General features: G+C 52.0%; 1 protein-coding gene across 3 annotated transcripts in view; it reads right to left on the minus strand.

Moving 5' to 3' along the window:
- LOC105469102 (sidekick cell adhesion molecule 2) overlaps positions 1–25,435 on the minus strand; it is a 309,641-nt gene that overhangs the window by 148,269 nt on the left and 135,937 nt on the right. For all 3 annotated transcript variants that reach the window (XM_071083534.1, XM_011719697.3, XM_011719696.3), the window contains exon 2: positions 24,555–24,714. In XM_071083534.1, coding sequence (XP_070939635.1) covers positions 24,555–24,638 — 84 coding nt within the window. In that variant the 5' untranslated portion in view covers positions 24,639–24,714. The remainder of the gene's footprint in view (positions 1–24,554; positions 24,715–25,435) is intronic.

Here is a 25,435-nt window from a genome sequence, read left to right on the forward strand (position 1 = left end):
CATATGGGCCAAGTCCCATAATGAACCTAATGCATCTGTCTCTCTCCCATTGGTTCTGCTTCTCTGCAGAACCCCGACTAATACACTGACCATAGAATATGGGAGATAGGCCGGGTGTGGTGGCTCATGCCTGTAATCCCAGCACTTTGGGAGGCTGAGGCAGGAGGATCACCTGCGGTCAGGAATTCAAGACCAGCCTGGCCAACATGGTGAAATCCCATCTCTACTATAAATACAAAAATTAGTGAGGCATGGTGGCATGTGCCTGGAAGCCTAGCTGTTCAAGGGGCTGAGGCGGGATAATCTCTTGAACCAGGCAGGTGGAGATTGCAGTGAGCCAAGATCACGTCGCTGTACTCTGGCCTGCGTGACAGAGCAAGACTCCATCTCAAAAACGGAAGAAGAAGAAGGAAGAAGGAAGAAGAAGGAAGAAGAAGGAAGAAGAAGGAAGAAGGAAGAAGGAAGAAGAAGAAGAAGAAGAAGAAGAAGAAGAAGAAGAAGAAGAAGAAGAAGAAGAAGAAGAGGAGGAGGAGGAAGAACAAGAAGAAGAGGGGGAGGGGGAGGGGGAGGGGGAGGGGAGGGGGAGGGGAAGGGGAAGGGGAAGGGGAAGGGGAAGGGGAAGGGGAAGGGGAAGGGGAAGGGGAAGAAGGTCTTTCTCCTATTGGTTCTGGTTCCTTGTAGGGCTGAGCAGGGCTGGATACAGATGTGCTTGAAAGCGGTGTTCAGCTGAGGCACAGCCTGAGGCTTGCACAAGCACCTGCTGCTGGGTGGTTTGTTTCATAAGGGGAGATGTCTCAGGGCCTGCCTGCCACCACCGAGCCTCCTCCGCTTTGCCAGAAAAACTCGTGAGGCTCTGATTGATCCCCTGGCGCTGTGGTCAATGAGAGGATGGCGGTGTTATCGAGCTGGGGGCTGCTATCACGGTGACAGCCCTGGCTTGCGGTGGCTGGGGGAAGGCGTCTGTTGGCCTTGGGACCTTCTGGGTCAATTAACTGCTCTCAATGCACAAGGATAAGGACTTCATTAAACTGTGATCCATCAGCCCAGTGGTCCCCACAGAGGTCTGACTGGATGAGAAAGCAGAGGAGAAAGCTGAGGGAGCCAGTGAGGTGAGATGAGGGCAGGACAGGGCTGGGAGCCCAAGACGGCTACTCCTCCTGCGTGGACGGGACTCCTATTGCTTGAGAAAATAAACAGGGATCCCTTCCTGAATAACAACCACAATAGCAGCATTGGGTTGTGAGTCAAACACTTGACACACACTATCTGGTTCATTTCCAGGTCAACTGCAGGGGAAGGGACTCCTCTTCCCATTTTACAGCCAGGGGACCTGGGCTCAGAGAGGTTGAGCACGTGGCCTGAAGTCACCCAGCTAGGAGGCAGCAAAGTGAGATTCCCTTTCAGGCCCATGTGACCCCATCCATGTTCCTGCCCTATACCTGCCCTCCTGACCTGTCCTGGGGCCCTCAGGACTGCTCTGGGGTAGGTCTTCTCTGCTTGTTTTTGCTTCAGACTCCAGAAAGAAATTCCTCTGGGGAGCTGCCCAGACCTTGCCGTGATGCAGGAGCTGCGTCTGAGTTCACGTGGGAGGGAACCACTGCATAGATGGGAGGAGCGTAGGGAGACCCTTGGACAACTCTGCACCATGAACAGCAACACAGGACAGAACGTTTTTTTTTTTTTTGAGATGGAGTCTCATCCCGTTGCTCAGGAGTCTCATCCCGTTGCTCATGATCTTGGCTCACTGCAGCCTCCACCTCCCTGGTTCAAGCAATTCTCCTGCCTCAGCCTCCTGAGTAGCTGGGACTACAGACACATGTGCCACCACACCTGGCTAATCTTTGTGTGTGTGTGTGTGTGTGTGTGTGTATGTATTTTTTGTTTTTTAGTAGAGTTGGGGTTTCACCATGTTGGCCAGGCTGGTCTCGAACTCCTGGCCTCAAGTGATCCACCTGCCTCAGCCTCCCAAAGTGCTGGGATTATAGGCATGAGCCACTGCACCTAGCCAGACAGAATGTTTTATTACTAGGAGCAGAAAGGAATGAAAAACTGCAGAAGACAAGCCCTGTCCAGGGTATAAGGAGTTAAAACTCAGGTTTCAATTTAAATGGCTGGGAAAAAAGAAATGCTGAGATTTGGGGGAGGCGGTGTGGTTATTTTATATATTTTTTAAGAAACAAGAAAACAGAAAAGCAAAATGAGAGGAGCATCTCCTCTCACCTGGATTACAATTGTGCTTTAGAATTTTCTCACCGCTCCCTGCTCCTCCGGCTCGCGGGGGGAAAGCTTCACCACCCAGCTCCCTCTCCCGGGGTTGGGGAGGACTCCTTTGTCCCAGGCTCCTGGCACCGGGCTGAAATTCTTTGTGATTCTTTTCATGCCAAGGTGGATCAGAAAGAAACCAAATTAAAACAAACTGATAAAGAGGCTGCATGGAAACCAGGCTTTAGGGAACCAAGGGGCTGGGGCTTCGTGGCCCAATCATGGTGGGCAGCCAGAGCAGCCCCATGGATCCGCTTCTCCAGGCTCACTCCAGCCTCCCAGGTGTGCAGGGGAGACTCAACGGCTTCTCAAACTGGGAGAAGCAGCCTCCTAATAAGACCTGCTGAATGCACAGTGGTGCTGGCTGAGGAGCCTCTTCCCTCACAGTGAAGGGGTTCCCTGATGTGAGAGGCCTCACTTGTTTGGGGGAAGCAGGACACTGGGGCCTCCAGGGGCATATTCGTTTCTCAGGGCTGCTGTAACAAAGCACGATGGCCTGGGTGCCTTAAAACAACAGAAATTTCTTCTCCCACAGCCCTAGCTGCCAGGTGTCTGAGTCAAGCTCAGCAGCACCATGTCCCCCATGAAGGCTCCCAGAGAGAATCCTTCCTGCTTCCTTCGGCTCTGGGGGCCCCAGGTGTTCCTTGGCTTGCAGTCACATCACTCCAATCTCTGCCTCTGCCTTCACTTAGTGTTCTCTTCTCTGGGTTTCTCTCCTCCCTCACTTTTCTTTCTTAATAGAGATGGGATCTCGCTATGTTTTCCAGGCTGGTCTTGAACTCCTGGGCTCAAATGATCCTCTTTTTTTGGCCTCCCAAAGTGCCGTGATTATAGCCATGAGCCATTGTGCCTGGCCTCTCCTGTCTTCTTAAAAGGACCCCATCATATTGGATTTGGGGACTACCTAGTCTAGTATGACCTCACCTGAACTAATTAGCTCTGCAATGACCTTATTTACAAATAAGGTCACACTCTGAGGCACTAGGGGTTAGGACATCAACATATATTTTTGAAGGAGACACAATTCAACCCATAACAGCTGAGGCTTACTCTGTGGGGTGACTTAGAGATGGGTGGGACTTGGGAGGGCGTGCATGTGGGGAGAGGTGGGGGCTGGGCCTCTCTATCTCCTTCCTGAGGGCAGGAAGGCTCAGGTAAGTGCAGGTGCTGATGGAGGCTGAGGGGGCGAGGGAAGGAGGAGACGCTGTCCAGTGCAGATCCTGAGGGGAAGGCAAGGATGGTTGAAGAGTGCCAGGCATGATAAGTAGATGTCAGAGACAGAGATTCCTGAGACATTGACTGTGGTGTTAGCCAGAGAAAGAGCCTGGCTGGGATAATGGGGAGGCTGGACTTCATGCTGGGCCAGTCCCCACCGGGCCTTGTGGGCTGGGCTGAGGAGTTTGGGCCTTTTCCTGAGGATAGTGGAAATATGTTGAGGGTATTAACCATGGCTATAAAACAGCTTAGCAAACTACAGTCACGGGTCAAATCTACAGCCACAGCCTCTACAATAGGTGTACCAGGAAGAAAGAGTTCACACATTTTTAGCAAAATGTAACAATATCAAGAGTAATGTTAATGTCAGATGAAAATTATATGATATTCAAATTTCTGCATCCATAAATAGTTTTACTGGGACACAGCCATGCGCGTTTGTGGATGCAGCATCTGCAGCTGCTCTCCTGCTGAACAGGTAGAGTTGAAGGTTGCCATAAACTGTGTGGCCTGTGAACCCTCAAACATTCACTGTCTGTCCTGGACCAGAAAATACTTGCCAACCCCTGGTGCAAAATAGGCAGGTTTACATGTGTACAAAGGTCACTCTGACTGCAGACTGGAGAGGGAACTGGAGTTGGTCAAGGATAAAGGGTTGGAAGCCAATTCGGTCTTTGCCATAGACTGGGGAGAGGTGATGGGGATGACTGTGTACAATGGTGCTGGGGGGCCAGGGGACATGGAAAGGTGTCACTGGTGCTAGCATGAGGGGGCACCTGATGGCCTGGGGTGGGTGGCGGTTTCAGTGGGCACAGCTGGCGAGGAGAGGAGGGGTCTGGACAGGTGGAGAATGCAAAGTTGTGTGCTAAAAAGAGGAGGTGGTTCCTGGCAAGAAAGGGAATGTGGGGCAGAGGGAGGTCTGTAGGAGGGACTTTGGTTTTTAAAGATGTAAGACTTGAGCACGTTAAACATTGGGGGTGGGGAACAGTTAGGAGAAGTAGAGGCTGAGAGCAGTGACTCATACCTATAATCTCATCACTTTGGGAAGCCAAGGCAGGGGGAGGGCTCGAGTCCTGGAGTTTGAGACCAGCCTGGGCAACACAGCAAGAACCCATCTCTACCAAAAAACAAAACAATTAGCCAGGCGTAGTGGCATGTGCTTGTAGTCCCAGCTACTTGGGAGGCTGAGGAAGGAGGATTGCTTGAGACCAGGAGTTGGAGGCTGCAGTAAGCTATGATTGCATCACTGTACTCCAGCCTGGGTGACAGAGTGAGACTCTGCCTTTAAAAAAAAAAAGGAGAGGCAGAAAGAGAGGACAAGTGATGGAGCCAGCAGCCAGCTCCTGAGGGTATGGGGTCCTGTACCCAGTGGAGTGTGGTCCCTGGCAGAAGGAGAGGCCTGGTGGGGCAGTTAACTGAGGCAGGGTGGCAGGAAGTGGGAGAAATGAATTCCTTACAATTCTCCTACTTCCTCGGGGAAGGGAGCAGTGAAGGGAGGGGCGGTGGGCTGGCTGTTCAAAACAGCAGCTGTGGAGGATGAGTAAGCTGACTGGGGAAACTGCGGGAAGGCGCAGGCAAGGGCAGTAGCTTGACTTTGGTTTTTTTGCTGTTTTTTTTTTTTTTTTTTGAGACAGACTCTCACTCTGTTGCCCAGGCTGGAGTGCAATGCCACGATCTCAGCTCACTGCAACCTTTGCCTCCCAGATTCAAGCGATTCTCATGCCTCAGCCTCCCAAGTAGCTGGGACTACAGGCATGCACCACCATGCCCGGCTAATTTTTGTATTTTTAGTAGAGATGGGGTTTCACCATGTTGGCCAGGCTGGTCTCGAACTCCTGACCTCAGGTGATCCACCCGCTTTGGCCTCCCAAAGTGCTGGGATTACAGGTGTGAGCCACTGCACCCGGCCAGTACCTTGACTTTGTACAGGTGCTGTCTACACAGGTGGCTGGCTTTCTTCAGCAGGGCTCAGTAGCCTTATGGAAGGAGTAAGGTGGGTTGAAAGCTGGGCTGACCCAAGGCTGGGGCTCTTCCAGGAAGCTGTGACAGATGGACCCCAATGCCAGGGGGCTGAAGACACTGGCAAGAGGGAGGTTGAGATGGTGATGATGGGGTCCACTGGCTGGGGAAGCAGGTTCAGCCAGCAGGGAACTGACAGATGGGGCGGGAGGGCCAGGGCAAGAGGTGGAAAGCGTTCCACAGCCCTCCTGCTCACAGCGAGGTGTGGGCACCAGCCACAGGCGCGCCACCTGGGAGTGGGTCAGAAATGCAGAATCTTAGGCCCCACCCTAGACCTGCTGATCAGAATATTCATTTACGGTGTTCCCAGGGTAAGTCCTTGCACACAAACTCGACGATGCTCTGTGATGAGATGGAGACACAGGTATGAGGGAGATGGGTGGTCAGAATCAAGGCTTCAAATGGGAAACGGGCCTAGGTGATGACAGAGGTCAGGGTGCTGCCTCATCAGTCCTCAGTTTCCCCATCTGCGAGATGACTTTGATCACAGTCTGTGAAAAGGCTGATCATAGCCTCAAAGACTCACAGTCTTTAAGAACCTTGGCTGTGGCTTCAGACAACCCTTTACTCTGGTCCCAGTTCTATCACTCACTGAGCACGTGACCCCAGACAAGGGATGGAACCTCATGATACCTCAGACACTCCATCTGTATAACGGGCAAAATAAGAATGGCTGTCTTTTTTTTTTTTTTTTGAGATGGAGCCTCGCTCTGTCGCCCAGGCTGGAGTGCAGTGGCGCGATCTTGGCTCACTGCAAGCTCTGCCTCCCGGGTTCACGCCATTCTCCTGCCTCAGCCTCCCCAGTAGCTGGGACTACAGGCGCCCGCTACCTCGCCTGGCTAATTTTTGTATTTTCAGTAGAGACAGGATTTCACCGTGTTAGCCAGGATGGTCTTGATCTCCTGACCTCATGATTCACCCGCCCCGGCCTCCCAAAATGCTGGGATTATAGGCGTGAGCCACTGTGTGCGGCCAAGATGGCTGTCTTATAGAAAATACAAGTTCAGGCAGCTCGCTGTAAGGCTTGTTTTCAAACACACATTTGTTCCACTGAGATTGATATATTAGAGAACGATATGAGCATCTGTGGATTTTGCATTTGCTATGCACAGTTTTGTCTGCAAGAAGCAGGAGTCAGTACAGAAAATGGCACCCAGCTGAGGTGGGATGCACAGTTGTGCACAAAGTGCACATGGCTCTGGGGTCCTCAGCTCACTGCAAATGTTACTCACCCACACCTGGTGTTACAATTTTTTTTTTTTTTTAAATTTCTGACAACCTTCCTTCTACCACTTCATAGTAACTCATAAGCTGCACCCCTTCTGACACCCACTTCCGCAAGCAGACTGGAAGCCTTTTCCAAGGCAAAGTGTCATAAGTATTATAGTAGTTATTATGCATTTCTTAACCGCTTAATATGTGTAAAATTGTGCAATCGTCTTCATTAAGTTCCTTTCTTTTTTAATGTGTCGCTAACGAAGTTTTTGCATGTTGCTGCCCCCACTCCATTTCCCCCATAAGCCCTTTGGTTTTTACTGCACAGTTTGGCATAGCATGGTGATTTCTACAAACGTATCCATCACACAGTAGCAGAACTGATGGCAAAGTGCTTAGCACGGCGCTTGACATTTGGTAAGCAGTCACAAAATGTGTCCTTATGCAGTTTCCCACTGTTATGAATCATTCTACCCATACTGGAGTGCCTACAACGAGCCAGACACTGTGTTAGGCTCTGGAAATTAGCAGTAACAATGACAACAACGAGAGTAATAGCAATACCCTTGTCTCCATGTACTGCGGTACCAGCAGTTGCTTGCGTTTAGATGAAAACGTTACTGTTGCTGCCACGCTCTGCTTAGAAACACACTGTTCCCCAGCTCTACTTGGAGTCCATTCATTTCCTGTTCCCGCCCACCAAGACAATAGTGGTCACTTCCCTGGAGGCGAGAGGGAAGGAGTTAAATAGAGGCCTTTCAGCATCTCCAAATCCCAGGGACCTTAAGGGAATGAAGACTTGGTCATCTTTGGGGAGGAATGACTTTGTCAAGCTAATTAATACTAAGGTTGGAGGGGGGTAAGGGGATTGGAAGCATTAACTCGGAGCGGGGGTCCAGGTAGGGAATAGGTGAGTTGTGATGGCATGAACCCTGCCAAGCACCACCCAGATGGCCAGAGCTTCCTGTTCTGCTGAGTCCTGCTCTCTGGGCTTCACCAGGCTCTGGGTTTCCTGAGACCAGATGTTCTGGGATTACTGGATGTTGATAAGGCTGGAGGATGAGCCACAGTCTCCAAGTCATTCCCTATAACATGCTTGGTAGGTCAAGGGATGCTGGAAAGAGGCCGCCCTGTCTGCCCGCAGTGTCTGCTGTTGGCAGCCCTGCCTGAAGGTCTGCATTGACCCTCTGTATCTGTGGCAAGGCTTCAGGTGTGGCTGAGGCTCTCCGCTCTGGGATCTATATCTATACTTATGCCCTCCGCTATATCATCAATGTCTACTTCAACCTAGGTAGAGTAGCCGACTTTAATTTGGCCAACAAAAAAGTGAAACAACAAAAGCAAAAAAATCTGTCATGCAGATTTTCTTTTCTTTCTTAAAAAGGACATTTTTAACATCAAAAGAGGACAAAACACACAGAATTTTATGCAAAGAGTGGATTTAGCACTATGAGAACCTGCCACGTAGCCCTGGTTTCGACTAGTTCACAGCAGACTTCTTACAACGCCACCCCGTCCTTCCTCTGCTACTGAGCACCAGAGCTTGAGACCTGTGCCCTCTCTCAGAGCCTCCCTGCTCTCTGGGGTTGCGTCCTGACTTTTTCGGTGGCCTGTCTTGACTTCCCGAGCAAGGCTGCAAGCTCTGCCTGTTCTTGGAATGCCCCTGGTACCTGACACTTTATCTAAACTCACAGTGGGTGATCAAGAAGCCGGGGCAGGCGTGCTGCCTGCAGGGCTGGAGGGCACCCCACTAAAGCACAGCACAAAGGCGTCCCATGTCAAACCACTCGGCTTTGCTCTGCCCAAGGAGCTCTGCTCTAAGGGATGGCAGGCACAGGTGGAGAAGGAGGGAGGGTTTTTGATTGTGTATTTTACTTGCTGTGTGACGTTAGGCAAGCTGCCTAATCTCTCTGTGCCTCCATTTCCTCATCTATAAAATAGGGGTAGTAACAATAGGTACTAATATGGGCCAGGCACTATTTTATTTTGTTGTTGTTGTTGTTTTGAGATAGGTTTTTTTTTTGTCACCCGGGCTGGAGTGCAGTGGGGTGATCTCAGCTCACTGCAGCCTCGACCTCCAAGTGATTCCCCCCAAGTAGCTGGGGCTACAGGCATGCACCATCACACCTGGCTAATTTTTGTATTATTACTATTATTATTTTTAAGAGACAGGGTTTTGCCATGTTGCCCAGGCTGGTCTTGAACCCCTGGGCTCAAGTGATCCACCCGCCTTGGCCTCCTAACATGCTAGGATTACAGGCATGAATCACCACACCTGGCCCCAGGCAGTGTTTTAAGCATTTCACATGTGATAATGCATTTACTCCTTATTAACCACCCTACGAGGTTAGAATTAATAATATCCAAATGTGGCAGATAAAAAAGATCAGGAAACCAAGGAACAAAGATGTTAAGGAACTTGCCCCAGTTCAGATGGCCAGTAGTTGGCAGAGCCCCAGTGGGCTTCTAGATGTTGTGCTCTTAACCACCCTACTATAGCCCCTACCTGAATGTCCAGTGTAAGGATTAAATGAGATAATGCATGTAGTGTGCTTAGGACACGGGCTGGCATAAAGCTTATAGTAAGCAATCTTTATGAGTTAGCTGTTGCTGTTATTGTTAATGTTATTATTACTCCTTCATCTGTCCTTGCTCTCAGCACCCTCTAACAATGCCCTGACATGGGCCCAATATATACTTATCTAGGACAAGCCCTGGCCCAGCAAAGCAGCCTGGGGACCTTCAGTCCCAGGTGTCAGAAGCTGTGACCCTGGCTGCTAGGAGCCTTATGCCCCGGAGCCAACTCCTCTCTCTGTCCTTCTGTTTTTTGGCTTTCTCTTCTTTCTTTCTTTCTTTTTTTTTTTTGAGACAGGGTCTTCCTGTCACCCAGGCTGGAGTGCAGTGGCACAATCATGGCTCACTGCAGCCTTTACTGCCTGGGCTCAAGCAATCCTCCCACCTCAACCTCCCAAGGAGCTGGGACTACAGGCGCGCACCACGATGCCCAGCTAACTTTTTTATTTTTAGTAGAAACAAGGTCTCACTATGTTGCACAAGTCTCCGTGCTTGCAAGTGTGAGCCACTGCGCCTGGCCCCTCTCTCTGCCTCTCTCAACATCTGCTCAGATCACAGGCAGCAGGTCCCAGACTCAATCCTACCAGCTCTGAGCTTTCTGCTCTTTGTCCTGCATGACTCAGTTCCAATCCTTGTCCATTCTCTCTGGGTTTTCCAAAGTCACCCTTGTGGGTGCCTTCAGAGATGCCAAGTGGGAGAATTGGACCAGAACCGTGCTAATGAAGCCCTGGGGACCCACCTGCGAGCTGCTATCTGGAAAAGGTGATCGGTGTAGGCTTTGGGGTAACGGCCAGATCTGAGAGGAGGCCAGAAGGGGACTAAGAAGCATGGCTCTGATACTTTACAGCGACCCCCATCAGGATGTGGAGTCCATTTCCCCACTCCCGAAATCTGGGCCGGCTTCATGACTTGCTTTCACTGACAGAATGTGGTCCTTACAGCTTCTACATTCACCCTCTAGGATCATGGCCCCAACACCATGGTGGCCCACTATGCCACCAAGGAGGAGAAACCACGTGGAGAAAGAGATCCCGCACTCAGCTGTCCCTACCAAGCCCAGCCCAAGCTGACTGCCAGATGGGCACAACTTCATGGCGAGCCCAGGAGAGACCAGGCGGAAGAATAATCCTGGTTGTTCCAGCCGAGTGCTGAGTTGGTTTCCTAAGCAGCAGTAGGTAGCTGACCAGAGTAGCTATCTGTGCCCCAGCCCGCACGCTCCTGCAGGCAGGACCTCACTCTGCACTCCGGGGGCCCGTGGTGTTTGAGTGCCCCAGTGGCCGGAGCCTGTGGATGTGCTGTGGGTTGGCCTCCAGGGACTGTGCCCCATCTCCCCCGGGGAGACTGTCTCTCTTAGTCACTAGTCTTCATTCTGCAGAGAGAACGGCCTGTTCCTTCTCCAGCTGTGAGCCCACCAGTGTCTGGAACCCCCTACCTATGCATTCTGTTCATCTTGAGCCGTAGAACATACCAGCATCTCTCAGCCCTCAGGGGCTGCCGGTTAGAGCCAACACCCCTATTTTCAACCCCCTCCCAGGAGGAGTCTCTGACACCCCAGGGCCCTTGGGCGACCCTGGGAGAAGACTGGACTGGGGAGTCAGAAACCCCAGCTCCCCTGCCAAGTGGGCCACTGCAGAGATTCCTCTTCAAGGGGATGAAGACACAGGGGAGAGTTACCTGCACCCTCCCACACTGAGGAATCCTATGAATGGGCCCAAGGGAGAGCTCCGGCGGGGAGGGGGAGTCAGGCGCCACGGCAGCCCCCAGGAAGCAGGGGTCATTACCAACTCCCCAGGCGTCTGTCTAGACCGTTTGCCTGCCTGAACGCATAACTGAGTCAAGATCTAATTAGTTTCTGTGTCCTGGCTGAGAGCCAAGGCCGGGCGGGCGCAGGAGGACCTGGGAGCAAGTGGAAAGCAGGAGACTCTCAGGGTAAGCGGGTCTCCAGCCTTTTTCAGTGTGCGGAAAAAGAAGGAACTCTCATTTCCATGCACTGAACTACCCCAGATAAAAAACATCTGTGCCTCCGATGGAGACCACCCCTCCCCTCCGCAAGGACTGTGGGCCACACACGGCCTGCGCCCATGTCTGTGCACCAGTTACCCGGGATTCAGGCCAAATTCAAATATGTCAATCTCATGTGATGAATGATCAAACCCTTCCTAATTTGCATGTTAAATTTCCTTGTGGTGGAAATAAATAGCCTCAGTTCATCAGAGAAGAGCTTTCCTCGGGAGCCTTTCATTAAAGGCGGCGGCGAGCGCTTCATTTGCATGTTCTGTGCGGCACATTGGGGAGTCTGGGCGGATGTGGCCAGCGGCGCCCCAGGGCTGCTGGGATGGGCCATGGAAAATGCATCCGTTGCTGGGAAGTGGGAGGAGATGACAGGAAGAAGTGAGGGTGTGGCTGTGTGTGCGCACCTGTGCGTTCCAGACTGTTCCGTGCAGAGGAGGCGGTGGTAGGTCCACATCCCTAGCTCCTGCCTAATTTGCAGTGTGATCCTGGCCTTGTCACTTTACCTCTCTGGGACTCAGTTTCTGTATCTATAAAATGGGAAGCATTAAGTGTTTTGTATTAAGTAAAAGCAAAGCAATAGGTGTTTTGTATCCTCACAGCCCTCCTTGTGAGAAGTAAATGCATTAACACTAATGAAGGCACATTGTGCACGGCTGTGTGTGGGGTCATGCTCTGTGGACCATGGATGGAGGTGCAGAGCTGTGCATGGGCACACAGGGTGCCTTTGAGAGACAGCAGCACCTCCCTGCCTGCCCCAGCTACAGAGAGCTCCACAGCTTCATAGAAAGGTCCTCCCCGTCCCACCTACAGCTCTCTGTGGGTGGTGACGCCCTTGTGTGATCCTGCAATCAAACAAGGACATTGAGGGAACTGGGCAAACATCCCGTCAGAAGAGAGAGGTGAGGACAGAACCTGTGACCTGGGGTGCCAGGCCTGGCAATGTTCCCATCCCTGACACAGTGAGTCCCTCTCCTGTTCCCAGGTGCCCAGCCTGACCAGGGAAATGACACTGAGTGAAACTGATGTTGGCGCCTTTGCCTCTGATCACGCCAGGATGCTGAGGAGCTGGGGAGCCCAGTGAGATCCAAGCGGCACGGAGACTCAGGGGGCCTGGGTCTGAATTCTAATTCTGATATGAACTCATGCCGTGTCCCCAAGAAGTCATTTTCACTCAGGGCCGCCACGTCCCCGCTGTAAGACAGGGCTTGTTCCAGATGCCAGCTGAGGTGTTCCGTGGCTGCGTGACTCTCTCATAGCTCCTATCTCCCCTGCCTGCCCCCTGCACCAGTGCCCTCAGCCCAGATCCAGCGAGGCCACACCCACCATCCATCTCCAGCTTCCTCGGGAATGGGGGACTCATTTTCTCCCCAAGCCAGGACCTGTTAACAGAGACTGTGAGGAAACAGGTTGCTATGGAAACCAAGCCAGCCACGGTTTGAGAGACTTTTGCATGTTTTTTCTGCCTTTCCCCTTACACTTTGAACTTATTAGTCTTAATTGACATAATTATCGCAAGGTCGTCAACCTGATGCATGAGGAGCAGCTGTGCCTCTCGCTGCCCAGCACCAGCCCTGACCCTCGGGGATGCTCCCTGCCGCCTCTGTCCCTCCCATCTGCCACTACCCTGGCTTTCCCTGCTACTGACTAGCAAATCCTGAGGCCGCACGCGGGCCCCGCATGTCAGGAAGAACCTGTCCTAAAGCAGGAGGGGGCTCCCAGGCCAGGGTGGGCGGATGGACGGCATGTAGGACCACATGCATCTGTGGGAAGCAGGTCGTAAGGAGCACCACCCCGTGTCCTCTTGCACCAGTATCCTCAACCTCTCGGCCAATGGTTTTAGCAGGACTGATCAGAGGAGGCCGGAGTGAATCACTCTTTCCGAGCCTCTGATTTCTCTGTGCAGTGGAGGTGTTATACCTGCCCCAGGCTGAGGATCCAGCAAACAGCATCAAGGAAGGTGGCCCGTGCAGCAGGAAGCGCCTTCTACTTGAATTGTTATGAGAAAGGGGGCTGGAGGGACCCCCAACAGGGAGCGAAGGGTGGCCAGCCAGCTCTTCATCCCTTCCTTCCACGCCAGGCCCCTGACCCCATGTGCCAGGGCAACTATGCATGGAAGGGCAGCTCGGCTCCAGCTGGGAGAGTCCGGGGGATGCCAGCGCCTCACTCTAGGTGGTCATGGTTCTCAATGGGGCTGCTGTTGCCCCAGGGCACAGGTGGCAGCATCTGAAGACATTTTTGATTGTCACATCCAGAGGGTGTCTATTGGGATCTAGGGGTTATAGATTAGGGCTGCCTCTTAACACCTTACATCACACAGGACAGACCCCCGCTCTCCAACAAAGAAGTTTCCATTCCCCAATGTGAGCAGTGCAGAGGTGGAGAAGCCCTGCTCTAGCTGTTTCTAGCTGGTACCTTCCTCCCAGGCAGCATAAGGCTGTGGCTTGAGGGTCCTCAAATAGTGGTACCCCTCCCTCACCCTCTGCCCCGCTGTTGGATATTGGAGGCCTGCCCCGTGTGGTATGTGTGTGTGTGTGTGTGTGTGTGTGTGTGTGTGTGTGTGTGTGTGTGTGTGTGTGTGTGCTGTGTGTGCAGATGGGGTCCCTTCAGCCTCCCCACCTTCCCCGATCCTCAGGAGTGGGAGGAGCTGGCCTCAGGTCGGGAGAAGGACAGCCTGCTCCTCCTCCTAGCCCACCTCTCCCATTCCTCCCTGAGGATTATGCCATTTCCAAACTCGTTAACTTTTAATTACTACCTTCCCTCTGCCTGAGTACACTGGCTCCATGCCACTACATCTCTATTAAAATTCAATTTATGCCCATCATAACTAATTCCTGTACTTCAGTTTTCTCACCATCAGCCTTCAATTTTCAGACAAGATGTCCAAGCTCATGGTCGAATTGGAGTAAATCTCCAAAGGGCTGGTAACAGGCAGATAGGATCTACCTTCATTGAGGAAAAGAACCTGGACTTCCCCGGAGGGTGGGAAGGAACCGTGGCCAGGAAGAATGAGGTGGGAGGAGCCTGCCCTGCTGGGTGGAGGAAGGTGGGTGAGCGTCAGTGTCATGCCCTTGGTGGCTCTCAGATCATCCTTTCCATTGATAGAGCCATTTGTGACCAGACACTCTTCTGCACGCTTCATCTTGCATGCCATTCCCAGCCACCCTGGGAGGTAGCTACTGGTCTTATTATTCCCATTTTTTAGATTAGGCAACCGAGGCAGGGATTAAGCAGTCTGCTCAAAGGCACATAGCGAGTCAGGGGCAGGACTGGACATCACAAGGTGGGGGATGCTGGGGCTGGATCTGGGAAGATAAGCAAGGGTTTGCCAAGTAGCAGAGGTGTGCGAGGACGGCAGAGGTGGAGGATGGAGGTGGGCATGGGCATGAGGGCATGAAAGAGCAGAGACCACGGGTGCACAATGCGTTCCGCCCATTACTGAAGAGAGTTAGTGAGAGAGGAGGCTGGAGAGATGGACAGGACTTGGTGATACAGGGTCTTGTACTCCCTCAACCAAAATCCTTTCGAGACTGCCTACTGCCTGCTGGATGTATCTGAGAAGATTCTTCCTGGCATTCCAGGTCCTACCTCTGCCATCTTGGGTCAGCCATGTCTCCCACTTCCTGGGGCAACTGGCTCAACCTGTCATGCCCCTTCCAGTCTCCAATTCTTGATTCCTACTTTCCTGTGAGGATTCCCCTCCACTCCCTGCCCCGACTTGCTCATCCCTCTCTCACTCCTCAACTTGCCCCATCCTCCTCCTCCTGAAGGTCACCAGACTTCCATGTCCCTAAATTGAGCTGGTGATTTATTTATTTATTTATTTATTTATTTATTTATTTATTTTTATTTATGTTTTGAGATGAGGTCTTGCTTTGTCGCCTAGGCTGGAATGCAGTGGTACGATCTTGGCTTATTGCAACCTCTGCCTCCCAGGTTCAAGTGATTCTCCTGCCTCAGCCTCCCAAGTAGCTGGCCTTACAGGCATGAGCCACCATACCTGGCTAAGTTTTGTATTTTTAGTAGAGATGGGGGTTTCACCATATTGACCAGGCTGGTCTTGAACTCCTGACGTCAGGTGATCCACCTGCCTCAGCCTCCCAAAGTGCTGGGATGATAGGCGTGAGCCACCACGCCCAGCCTGAGCTGATGATTTTAGAATCCAGCAGCGGTTGACACAGTTGGTCCTTCCTAAACCAAGAACATACCCTCTTCCCTCCCAAGACACCCCAATCTCCAGGCTTCCCCTCTGCCATCCAGCCTCTAGGTTTTGTTCTGCCGGGCTGGTTTCCAACTCCCTTATATATGGCCTGGTGGGACCACAGAGCCTTTTCCTTGCCCAGCTTCCTGAGCAAATATTTGAAACATGAGCATCTGATCATGTCCCTTCCCTGGGAAAAACCATTCGAGGGCTCCACATAGCTTTTGGCAGAAAGTGCAAGTGCCTAAGAGAGCAACAAGCCCCCACTTGATCTCGCCCCAGTGTCCTCCTTGGCCACGTGGACCTTCTTTCAGCTCCTCCAGACACAAGGTCCTTGGATGGAGATGCAGGGACCATTCCTGTGGCATCCCCCTGCCCTGGCTACCTCCATTCATTCTCTGGGTCCCAGCTCCCCCAGTGGAATCTGCTTGACCTTACTTTCCCTTGAAAGCGCGCATCAAAACTGGAACCCACACTCGCACTATTATTTACTTCTGTGCGAGTAACACATGGGGGTCAGGATCTTACTGTCTTATTTAGGGCCACATCACCAGCACCCAGTATCTGGTCACAACTGGCACCCATCGTAGTGACCCAGGGATGCTGGCATCTCCTGCCAGGAGCACCTCCTTCTTTCATGGTTTGTCCACACTGCTGAAGTTCTGTGTCTCCCAGGGGCTGCTCCCAACTCCTCCAGCTCCTTCTCGCCTCTTCCTGCCTCTTCCTGAAACTCCCATGCTCACCTGGCCTCAGTCCCCTGCTGTTGCTCCTCAGCCACGGTACTTAGAGTCCTGTGGGCACCTCTAGCTCCAGTGAGAACAAACATTTCCAAAGGTGGCAGGGCAGGCGGGGCTGGCACTGCCTTTCTGATTGCCCTCCTTGCCTAGCTCTGTGCCGGGCAGGCAGAAGGCCCCCAGTCCTTGCCTGACGAATGAACAAACGCTGGCATCTCCTGCCGTTCCTTCACCAGGCTTGGAAGCAGAAGGCCTGGCACTCGTCTTCAGTCTATGATTTCAGATCTTGGACAAGAAATGAAACCTGAGCCTTTGTGTTCCTCATGTATCAAGATGCCTACCCTGAAGGAATTGCTGATGTTAAGGAATTCAGAAGAACCGAAGTAAAAGCGGCTGGTGTGGGGCCTGGCATGAGGTAGGTGATCATTTGAGTGTTAGTTCATAAGAGTTAATGTACTATTTCTCCTTCTGCAGTGGCTTAGAAAGTGCTGCTGCCCTGGGAAAGGACAAGCTCAGTCAGGCGGCACAGAGCAGGGGAGGGACGCAGGCTTGGGGTCCTGAAGATCCTGGGTGAAACCTGACTCTGTGTACTGGCTGTGTGACCTTGGGTCACACGCTGAACCTCTCTGAGCTGTGACTTCTAGTTAGGAAGCAGAGATAATAATTGCACTAGTCTTCCAGAACTGCTGCCAGTAAGAGCTTGGCTCGGTTCCTGGCACTCACCCCGTGCCACGCAGGTGCTCCCGTGCCCTCTGGGAAGGCCTGCTGGCCTCTGCCTCCCCGTCTCTGCTGCCTGCTCTCTCTTCTAAGGGGAGGCCAGAAAGAGGGCCAAAGAAGCCGGAGACAAAGCCGCTGGCCTGGGGAATTTCTCTTCATCTTCTTATCTGAGGAGTTTCAAAGGCTGCCAGTGGCTCCGCGTGCGTCCCCTGCCTTTGTGTCCCTTGCTGGGGCCGTCACATATGTGGGGCTTCTCTGTCTCAGATATACTTTCTTCTCCCAGCTGCCAAGCCCATGCAGTTCCCAGACATCACAGCTCTGCCACAGGACCTCAGCGTGGCAGGAGGGCTGGGGACCCAGCCTGGGGCCAGCCAGACGCCCACCTGGCTCTCCTGGGCCTCCCCTGCACACATCTGCTCTTCTCCACACGGGCCAGGGATGGGACTCGGCCTCAGCTGGTCTCATACCCTCACGCCTGCCTCTCAGAAGGGGGTCTTGCTTTCGTGGTCCCCGGAGCAGAAGAATGACACACAGTGATGTGCGGCAGGGACAGAAGGAGCCCGATGGGAAACTGTGTGCGCCTTTGCAGAGAAGGCAGCACACTCAGGTCCAACAGCGCTCCGGATCTGCCACTCACTGTCTGGATAGTCCCAGGCAAGTTCCTGACCCTCTCTGAGCTTCAGGTTCTTCATTTGCAGAATGAGGGTAATGAGATTCACCTGTTGTGAGATGATGGCTGTAAAGAACTTGGCACCCGCGAACCTCCATAAACATTAGTGTGTGCGTGCCCAGTTATGTATGGGAATCTGTGTGTGTGCGTGTGATCTGCCTTGCTCATCTTTTCTTTTTTCTCCTATTCGACTTTAAGTGTGAGAATAATGATGCCAGAAGATGTTACCAAGGTGGGACAAAATCATCTGGTTGATGACATTGCCAGGGCACAGACCCAAGGACAGGTGGCAGGTTCCATTCTTCATCCATCGTCCCTCCATTCTCCTCCATCCTCCCTCCATCTCCTCCATCCTCCATCCATCCTTCCTCTGTCTCCTCCATCCTCCATCCATCCTCCCTCCACTCTCCTCCATCCTCTGTCCATCCTCCCTCCCTTCTCCTCCATCCTCCGTCCATCCTCCCTCCCTTCTCCTCCATCCTTCATCCATCCTCCCTCCCTTTTCCTCCATCCTCCATCCATTCTCCCTCCATTCTCCTCTATCCTCTGTCCATCCTCCCTCTATTCTCCATCATCCTTCATCCATCCTCCCTCCGTCTCCTCCATCATCCATCCATCTTCCCTCCATTCTCCTCCATCCTCTGTCCATCCTCCTTCTGTTCTCCTTCATCCTCCATCCATCCCCCCTCAGTTCTCCTTCATCTTCCTGCATCCTCCCTCTGTTCTCCTCCATCCTCCTTCCATCTCCTCCATCCTCTGTCCATCCTCCCTCCATTCTCCTCCATCCATTCTCCCTCCACTCTCCTCCATCCTCTTTCCATCCTCCCTCCATTCTCCTCCATCCTCCATCCATCCTCCATCCATCCTCCTTCTGTTCTCCTCCATCCCCCCTCCATTCTCCTCCATCCTCTGTCCATCCTCCCTCTGTTCTCCTCCATCCTCTTTCCATCCTCCCTCAGTTCTCCATCAGCTGTCCATCCTCCCTCCATCCTTTGTCCATCCTCCCTCCATCTCCTACATCCTCCATCTATCCTCCCTCCATTCTCCTCCATCCTCCCTCTGTCCTCCTCCGTCTCCATCCCCTGTCCTGTCATTTCTCCAGCCAGGGGGGTTGTCTCCAGCCATGCTGCCCTTGCTGGTGAAATGGATGTAAACTGAAGCTGAATGGATTCAACCTGGGAGATGGCTCCTGGAGAGGAGGGAGCTGAGAATAGTCAGATGAGAGAGGCTCCAGCACTAACACAAGAGGGCCTGACCTCTATGGCTTTTATGTGAGTTGCACACACACCTTCCTGCTGTACTCAGACAGGCTTGTGACTAACTGACTAACTGTTAACCTGCAAACAAGACTGTATGGGAATCATACACACACAAACACATACATGCATGTGCGTACACACACACACACACACACACACACACACACATTGTAGCAGACACATTAGACTCCATACATTAGACTCTATATATCCAAATAAGTTTTGTGTTCTTCCTCCCCCCACCACCTGTCCCCAGCACACGCCCCAGGAATCACTTTGGGAAGCTGCGTGCCTGTTCCAGGGGAGGGGTAGGTCGTGGGGCCAGTGTCCACACCTCGAGGAGGGTCTCCCATGCAGTATCCTCCTGCTCACATGAGAGAAAGGATCTCATTTCTTTAGAGTCAGATTTTGCTTTGTTTCCTTGCTGTGCTCCCAGCTCTTAGAGCCGCCTCATTTCTTAAACTGGGAATTCAAGGCTAGTTTCAAAATGGATCAAGATTTGTCACCAACAAGCGGCTCTCACAGCTCTTGTCTAAAAGGAGTTCTGCACAGGTGTACAGAGCCCCAGGTGGCCACTCAGAGGAGACAAGCTACCTACACACGTGATTTTCTGGGGGGGTTTGTTATCAGATCTGTCCCATGATCTTGTCGAGACAGACACCTTGAATAGTCCTAACAGGTATCATTCAGGTCACATCTATTGCACCAGGGTGGGCTTGACCTATAGAATCCCAGGTATTCCTTACAATAATTCTCTGATGTAGGCATTACTGTGCCTGATTCCAACGAGAGAAAACAAAATCAGGGTGGCTAACCACTTCTGCCTCAGGTGACAGAACTAGCAGGGACAGGGTCATATTCATGCAGGCCTGACTTCAACATCTATGTTCTTTTCACTCTGACCCCAATGATGGATGTGGACCCACATATTTGTGCCACAGTCACACGTACTCAGAAGGGTACACAGTACTTCATGTAGCACATGTACACACACACACACACACACACATACACACACACACACACACACACACAAACCCAGACCCATTTGGCTACAGAACCCACCAAGAATAAAGACTTTCAGAGATTGAACATGAATGTAAACTTTCCTCCCTTTGGAAACATAGTTAAATTTATGGCAGCACTTCTAATCTTATTTTCTCTCAACTTGCTGAGTAAATTTAGCCATTTTCCTGCCTGAAAATTGGATATTATCATCTTACTCAGAGCCTGGGGTTTGTAAAATATGGGGAAGTCCTCAGTATCCAGCAGTGGTTGGACAGCCGTGGGCTATGAAGCTGGACAGGCTCCTATGGAATGCAGTTTTCAGTATGCATTTATTTAAAAGGTGAACCTGGAACATTTTGTTGAGCCCAGAACAAGGAAATGTTCAGAATCTAATGGGGATATGTTCAAAGAACCCATGCTCCAGCTTGAAGGAGCTCCATCGGCCAAATTTAGGTTGAGTATGGAAATGAACAATGACATGGGTGGATTAAAGCACATTGAATAAAAAAAACATAATGCATGAGTTTATACTGATGCTAAATTACTTTAAAGGGGGTCAGAAAAGAAAGCTGTTTACAAACGAATGCCACCTAATATAAGTAAAAGGAATACAAGAATATCTCCTTATCACAACCACCATAGTAATAACTGATTCGGGTAAGACTCATCAATGGATACTAAACCACTGGGTGGGAAGATCCTGGGAAGGAGATTATTCACATAGTCCCAAGTTATCACTCTATAGGCCACTCATCAACAACAAAGTGAAGAAGATACGTCAACCTTTTGACAATGGAGAAATCTGGTGGACATCACCTTGACCAGTTCACCAAACCTAACATCACCAATAATGGGGCAAATTGTCATCAGGCGCCTTCTCCTGTGGAGCATCAAGGACACATACCTACAAATATGGTTCCCAAAAGGCTTAACAAGAGTTGAATCATGAGGATATAACTGGACAAACCCACACTGAGAGAAATTCTGCAAAGCTGGCTGGACTCTCAGAAGTGCCAAAGCCATGTAAGGTAAGAAAGAAACAATAAGGAATAGTTCTAGATTTAAGGTGTATCAAGACTCATGGCAACTAAAGGCCACGTGTGGTCTCCAATTAGGTCCAGCACTGAACAAGAACCACAATCATGGCCATGAAGGACACTGGGATAAAGGTACGTCTATCGGAACAAATGGAAAAACTTGAATATAGGCTGCGTTTTAGATAGCGGTATTGTATCAGTGTTAAATTTCCCAACTGTGAAAATTGTGTCATGTGTGGTTCTTCAGGCAAATGCCTTGCTCTTAGGAAATATTACTTACGAATGAAGTGACAGGATGTCTACAGCAAATCCTTAAATAGCTCAGCAGAAAAGGTACATGTGTATATGTGTGTAGGGAGACAGTAAGAGAGCGCACATGAGCGAAATGTTAGCAATCGTGATGGCACCCGTATGAAGGTGTTTACAGTACTAACGATTTTACTAAGATTTGAAAAAAAATCAAGATTAAAAGAAAGAAGAAAAAAGCACCTGCTATGAGCCAGGGACACAGGTGGCTTCTATCTATCCACCACCCTTTTCCATTCTTGTGTTAACAACTTTCACCCTTCTTCCCTATCACATGGCTGTAGTGTGGGGGCTGCCAATCCTGGTGTCTCAAGCTCTGGAGTAGACATATGATGCCAGCCTGGCCAAGCAGCGTGCTCCATGCTGTTGCCCACCACGACTGGTCAGGGATGGTCTGAGCTGGGCCAATCAGAATCCTTCCCTGGGACTTTCTAAGTGAAACTTCCAGAGAAGTTCTTTCTACTCAGAAATCAGGCAGCTATAGCCTGTGAGCCCTGAACTTCTCAGTGTCACTCATGACTTAATGAAGTATGAACCCAGAGGTGGGCACAGCTGAGTGACTTGGAGGGAAGAGGGCCTGGCCATATCAAACTCTTGGTTCTAAGTCCTGAGGTGGAAGCTCTGACTTCAGTTCTGTGGTGCACTTGTGGTCTCCTCTGTAAATAATGAGAAGGCAAAAAAGGTGTTAGGGGATACGTAAGGCCATACTTTGTGGACAGTCACAAAGGACAGAGGAGATGGAGCTCTGTATGTGTGTGCGTGTGTGAGAAAGAGAGAGAGAGGGTGGGGGGGACAAAGGGGGAGAGAGAGAGAGAGAAAGAGAGAGAGAGAGAGATTAAGAACACATGCATTATCAGGACAGGTTTTCTAAAAGAGAAGGAATTTGAGCTGGGCCTTGCAGGAGAAAGAAGTTTCCAAAAAGGGGAAATAATCCCGTGGAGGGGAGAGGACAGTTTGGACAAAGTCCAAGAAGAGGGAGTTTGTAGGGAACCGTCCTGAGACCTGTGGTGGCCTGATCTGGTGGGAGTGGCAGGAGGTGAGACTATGCCATCAGGAGCAGATCAGGAAGAGTTCTAAGGCCCTTCTAAGGAGTGCAGACCTTGCTTCCGGGGCAGGCACAGCAAGTTTTTAATTGAAGGAAAATCCTGATCAGACCTGCATTCAGGCACAGCATTGCCCCCAGGCCACCAGAGCCAACACTCTTGGGGGTGAGGAGGCAAAGGAATGAGTTTCCCAAGTGCACACTCATCTATTTCCCCTGAATAACTTCCACCCAACATAGCTATACAATGGAGTATCTGCATTCTCCCTATTGTTTTGTTTTCTAGAATTTGCAGAGCACAGTTAGCAGAACGATTGCTTAGGATACGCATTAAGGAAGCAATTGCAACAATCCTTCTTCAATGAGAGGCAGTGTGGTGGATGGTAAAAAATTCCCACTCTGCTGTCAGACAATTTAGGTTTGAAGACCAGCTCAACCATCTGACTTTAGGTGATTTCTTTAACTTCTCTGAGCCTCAGTGTGTTTATCTGCAAAATGGGGGAAATAACTGAAACTACTCATAGGATTGTGGACAGGATTAAATGAGATAATCCCAGAGGGACATCATAATGTCTGCCATATAATACATTCTTTTTCATTGTCTATGATGGCTATCATCATTGTCGTCATCATCATCATTATGACCATCATCATCAATAGCAGGACCTCATCATCATCATCACCACCGATAGCTGGACCCTGTCCACTCCTTGAATGCCTGCAGGGATGAGAGCTGTTTTCAAAGGCAGCCCATTCCATCTGGTCCTTCCACTGAGCTGGAACCTGCTTCTGTGTACCACCCACCCTTGCATCCTAGCAGTGCCAGGGCCCCAGAAGAGTGGCTCTGAACCAGATAAGGAACCAACTCTCCTCCTCCCCTCCTCCTGGATCCTGCCTCCAGCTCCCTGCCGGAAGAATTCAGGGGCAGGCTAGGCCCAGCACCACTTGCACGCACGGTATGCCATCCCATGCTCTTGGTAACCCACTTGCGTGTGTCCAGCGTCTAAGAAGATGCAGGGGCTCTTCACAGAGACGGTCACAACTTCCTGGGGGTGCTAGGTGGTGGCCAGGAGAGGCTCTGACCCCCAACTGAAAGCCACAGCAGGGACTGCTCAGGGAGACCCTTCTGGTCTCCTTGTAGCTTCCTGGAGAACCGGAGGCCCAGAGTGGCCAGCCCTGCAGAACCTCTTGCTTGCCCATCCAGCTCTCCCCTCTGCAGGAGGGATGGGGGTGCCCTGTCCTGGGCTTTCTTTTGCCAATGTGGCCACACTACACCAGCCTGTGCAGTCCAGGGTTAAGGCAGAAAGACTGGGGTGAGGAGTCACTCCAAACTCTGGCCTCCGCACTCCCTAAAGGAAAGGATGGTTCGCCAGAAGAACAGATCGAGCAATTATACCCCCTCCCCTTATTTGCATTCCTGTCCCCCGTGGCAGATTTGTATCAACATCACCAGGGCAAGACAATCTTGTTTCCCCAACACAACTGATTATGCACATCAGGCCCTGGGATTAATCACCAGCCACAGGGTTGGAGCCAATAAAACAGGCAGAGATGGGAGGATAAGAGCAGAAAGGAGGGAGTGCCTGCCCCAGTCTGTGGCTGTGAGGAAAGGCTGGAGGCCAGGGTGGCCTGGGCGAGGGGCTGCTTCCCTGCTGGCAGCAAATCCACTCTTACTGAGACCCTGTTCTCTGTCCCGGCTCTTCTTTCTCCCCTCCTGGCAGTGTCCCAGCAGGGAAAGGCCAGTCAGGCCCAAGAGCTCCATTGCATGGGCACAGATAGGAAGTGAAGATAAGCCCAAGAGGCCCTGGGAGGGCCATCTCTGTGTCCCACCGGAATTGCCCACAGATAGAAGATGTCCCCTCCTTCACTGATCCCAGGTTGCTGCAGACTCCACCCCTCCATTGGACCCAGGCCCCTCAACAAGAGTCCCCTGGACATGGCAGGGTTCGAGAGAGTGAGGAGGGGGCCGCAGTTACAGCCACAGCCACAGCTGCTGTTAGTGAGTCCCTGTGCCCACCGCCACCTCTGCTCCTATGCACCGTGGTTCAGACCATCCTGCCCGGCAGCGCCCCTGGTCCGCAACCCAGCCATCCTCTGCAGGGATCAGTAGGGTGGAGCCATCTCACCTCGGGGCAGGGCTGCCTTTGCCACTCACTTCCAGAACTCCAGGCTCCCAGGAGCCCCGGGCCCCACACAGTCACACACACCCCCTCCCCACCACGCCCTCTTCAAGGCAGGGCAGTGGCCCTGGCAGCCAGGAGGAAGGGCGGGGAGGCGCAGTTTACCTGTATTCCAGGGAGAACTTGGTCAGCTCCCTGCTGTTGTGCAGCCACTTGAACTCCAGCGGCCAGCTGCCCTCGGCCATGCATGTAAGCACCAGGCGGTTTCCTTCCAGGTGCACCTGTGTCCGTACAGGCTCCGTCTTGAAATACGGGGACACGTCATCTGCAGAAACAGGGAGACAAAGTCGTCAGTGGTCACCTGCTCGCCCATGTGACCTGGTCGTTTAGTATCCTAAGGCCCCTAGGCAGATGGAGCAGGTGCAGCCAGGTAATCTGCCCAAGGTCCCGTGGCTGGGAGGGACGTGAACCTGGGTCAGTCTGACTCCAAGGCTTGGCGGAGTCCCCGACATCTGCCAACCAGAGCCCTGCCTCCTTCCTCCCCAGACCACGCTGGGCTATTGCTCTGCTGCCAGCCCACACTCCAGCACCTTCTATCACTTCCCTCCCAGCATGCACATCCACTCCATCCGCTCTGCTCGTGGGTTGTCCCTCCAGGGCAGGAGGCAAGGGGGCACTTTCTGTGGCTCAGCCAAAGGGAATATCAGTGTCACAAGGAGAATACGGAGGTGGGCTGACATAAGTCACAGGGGGTCCTGCTCCCCAAGGCTGGGGGAAGCCCTCAAAGTCATCAATCACAGAGTCCATCCAGCAGGGTCCCGTGACCACTGGCTGCCTGCACCTTCCGTCCTGGGCCCTGGGCCAGACTGCCTCTACCTCCCCATTCACTCCAGGATGGCTGCCTGCTTGCCCAGGTGGTGGGTGAGGGGCAGAATAGCTGCTTCCCCCTCTCTGCAGTCACCCTCATCCTCTGAGCTGACTCAGCCCCGCAGACCTCCCTGCCCCACCACAGTTCTCTCGACAGAGACAGTGAACTTCGCCCCAGA

The sequence above is a fragment of the Macaca nemestrina genome, chromosome 17, assembly GCF_043159975.1.
Source record: "Macaca nemestrina isolate mMacNem1 chromosome 17, mMacNem.hap1, whole genome shotgun sequence".
In the NCBI taxonomy this organism is placed as follows: Eukaryota; Metazoa; Chordata; class Mammalia; order Primates; family Cercopithecidae; genus Macaca; species Macaca nemestrina.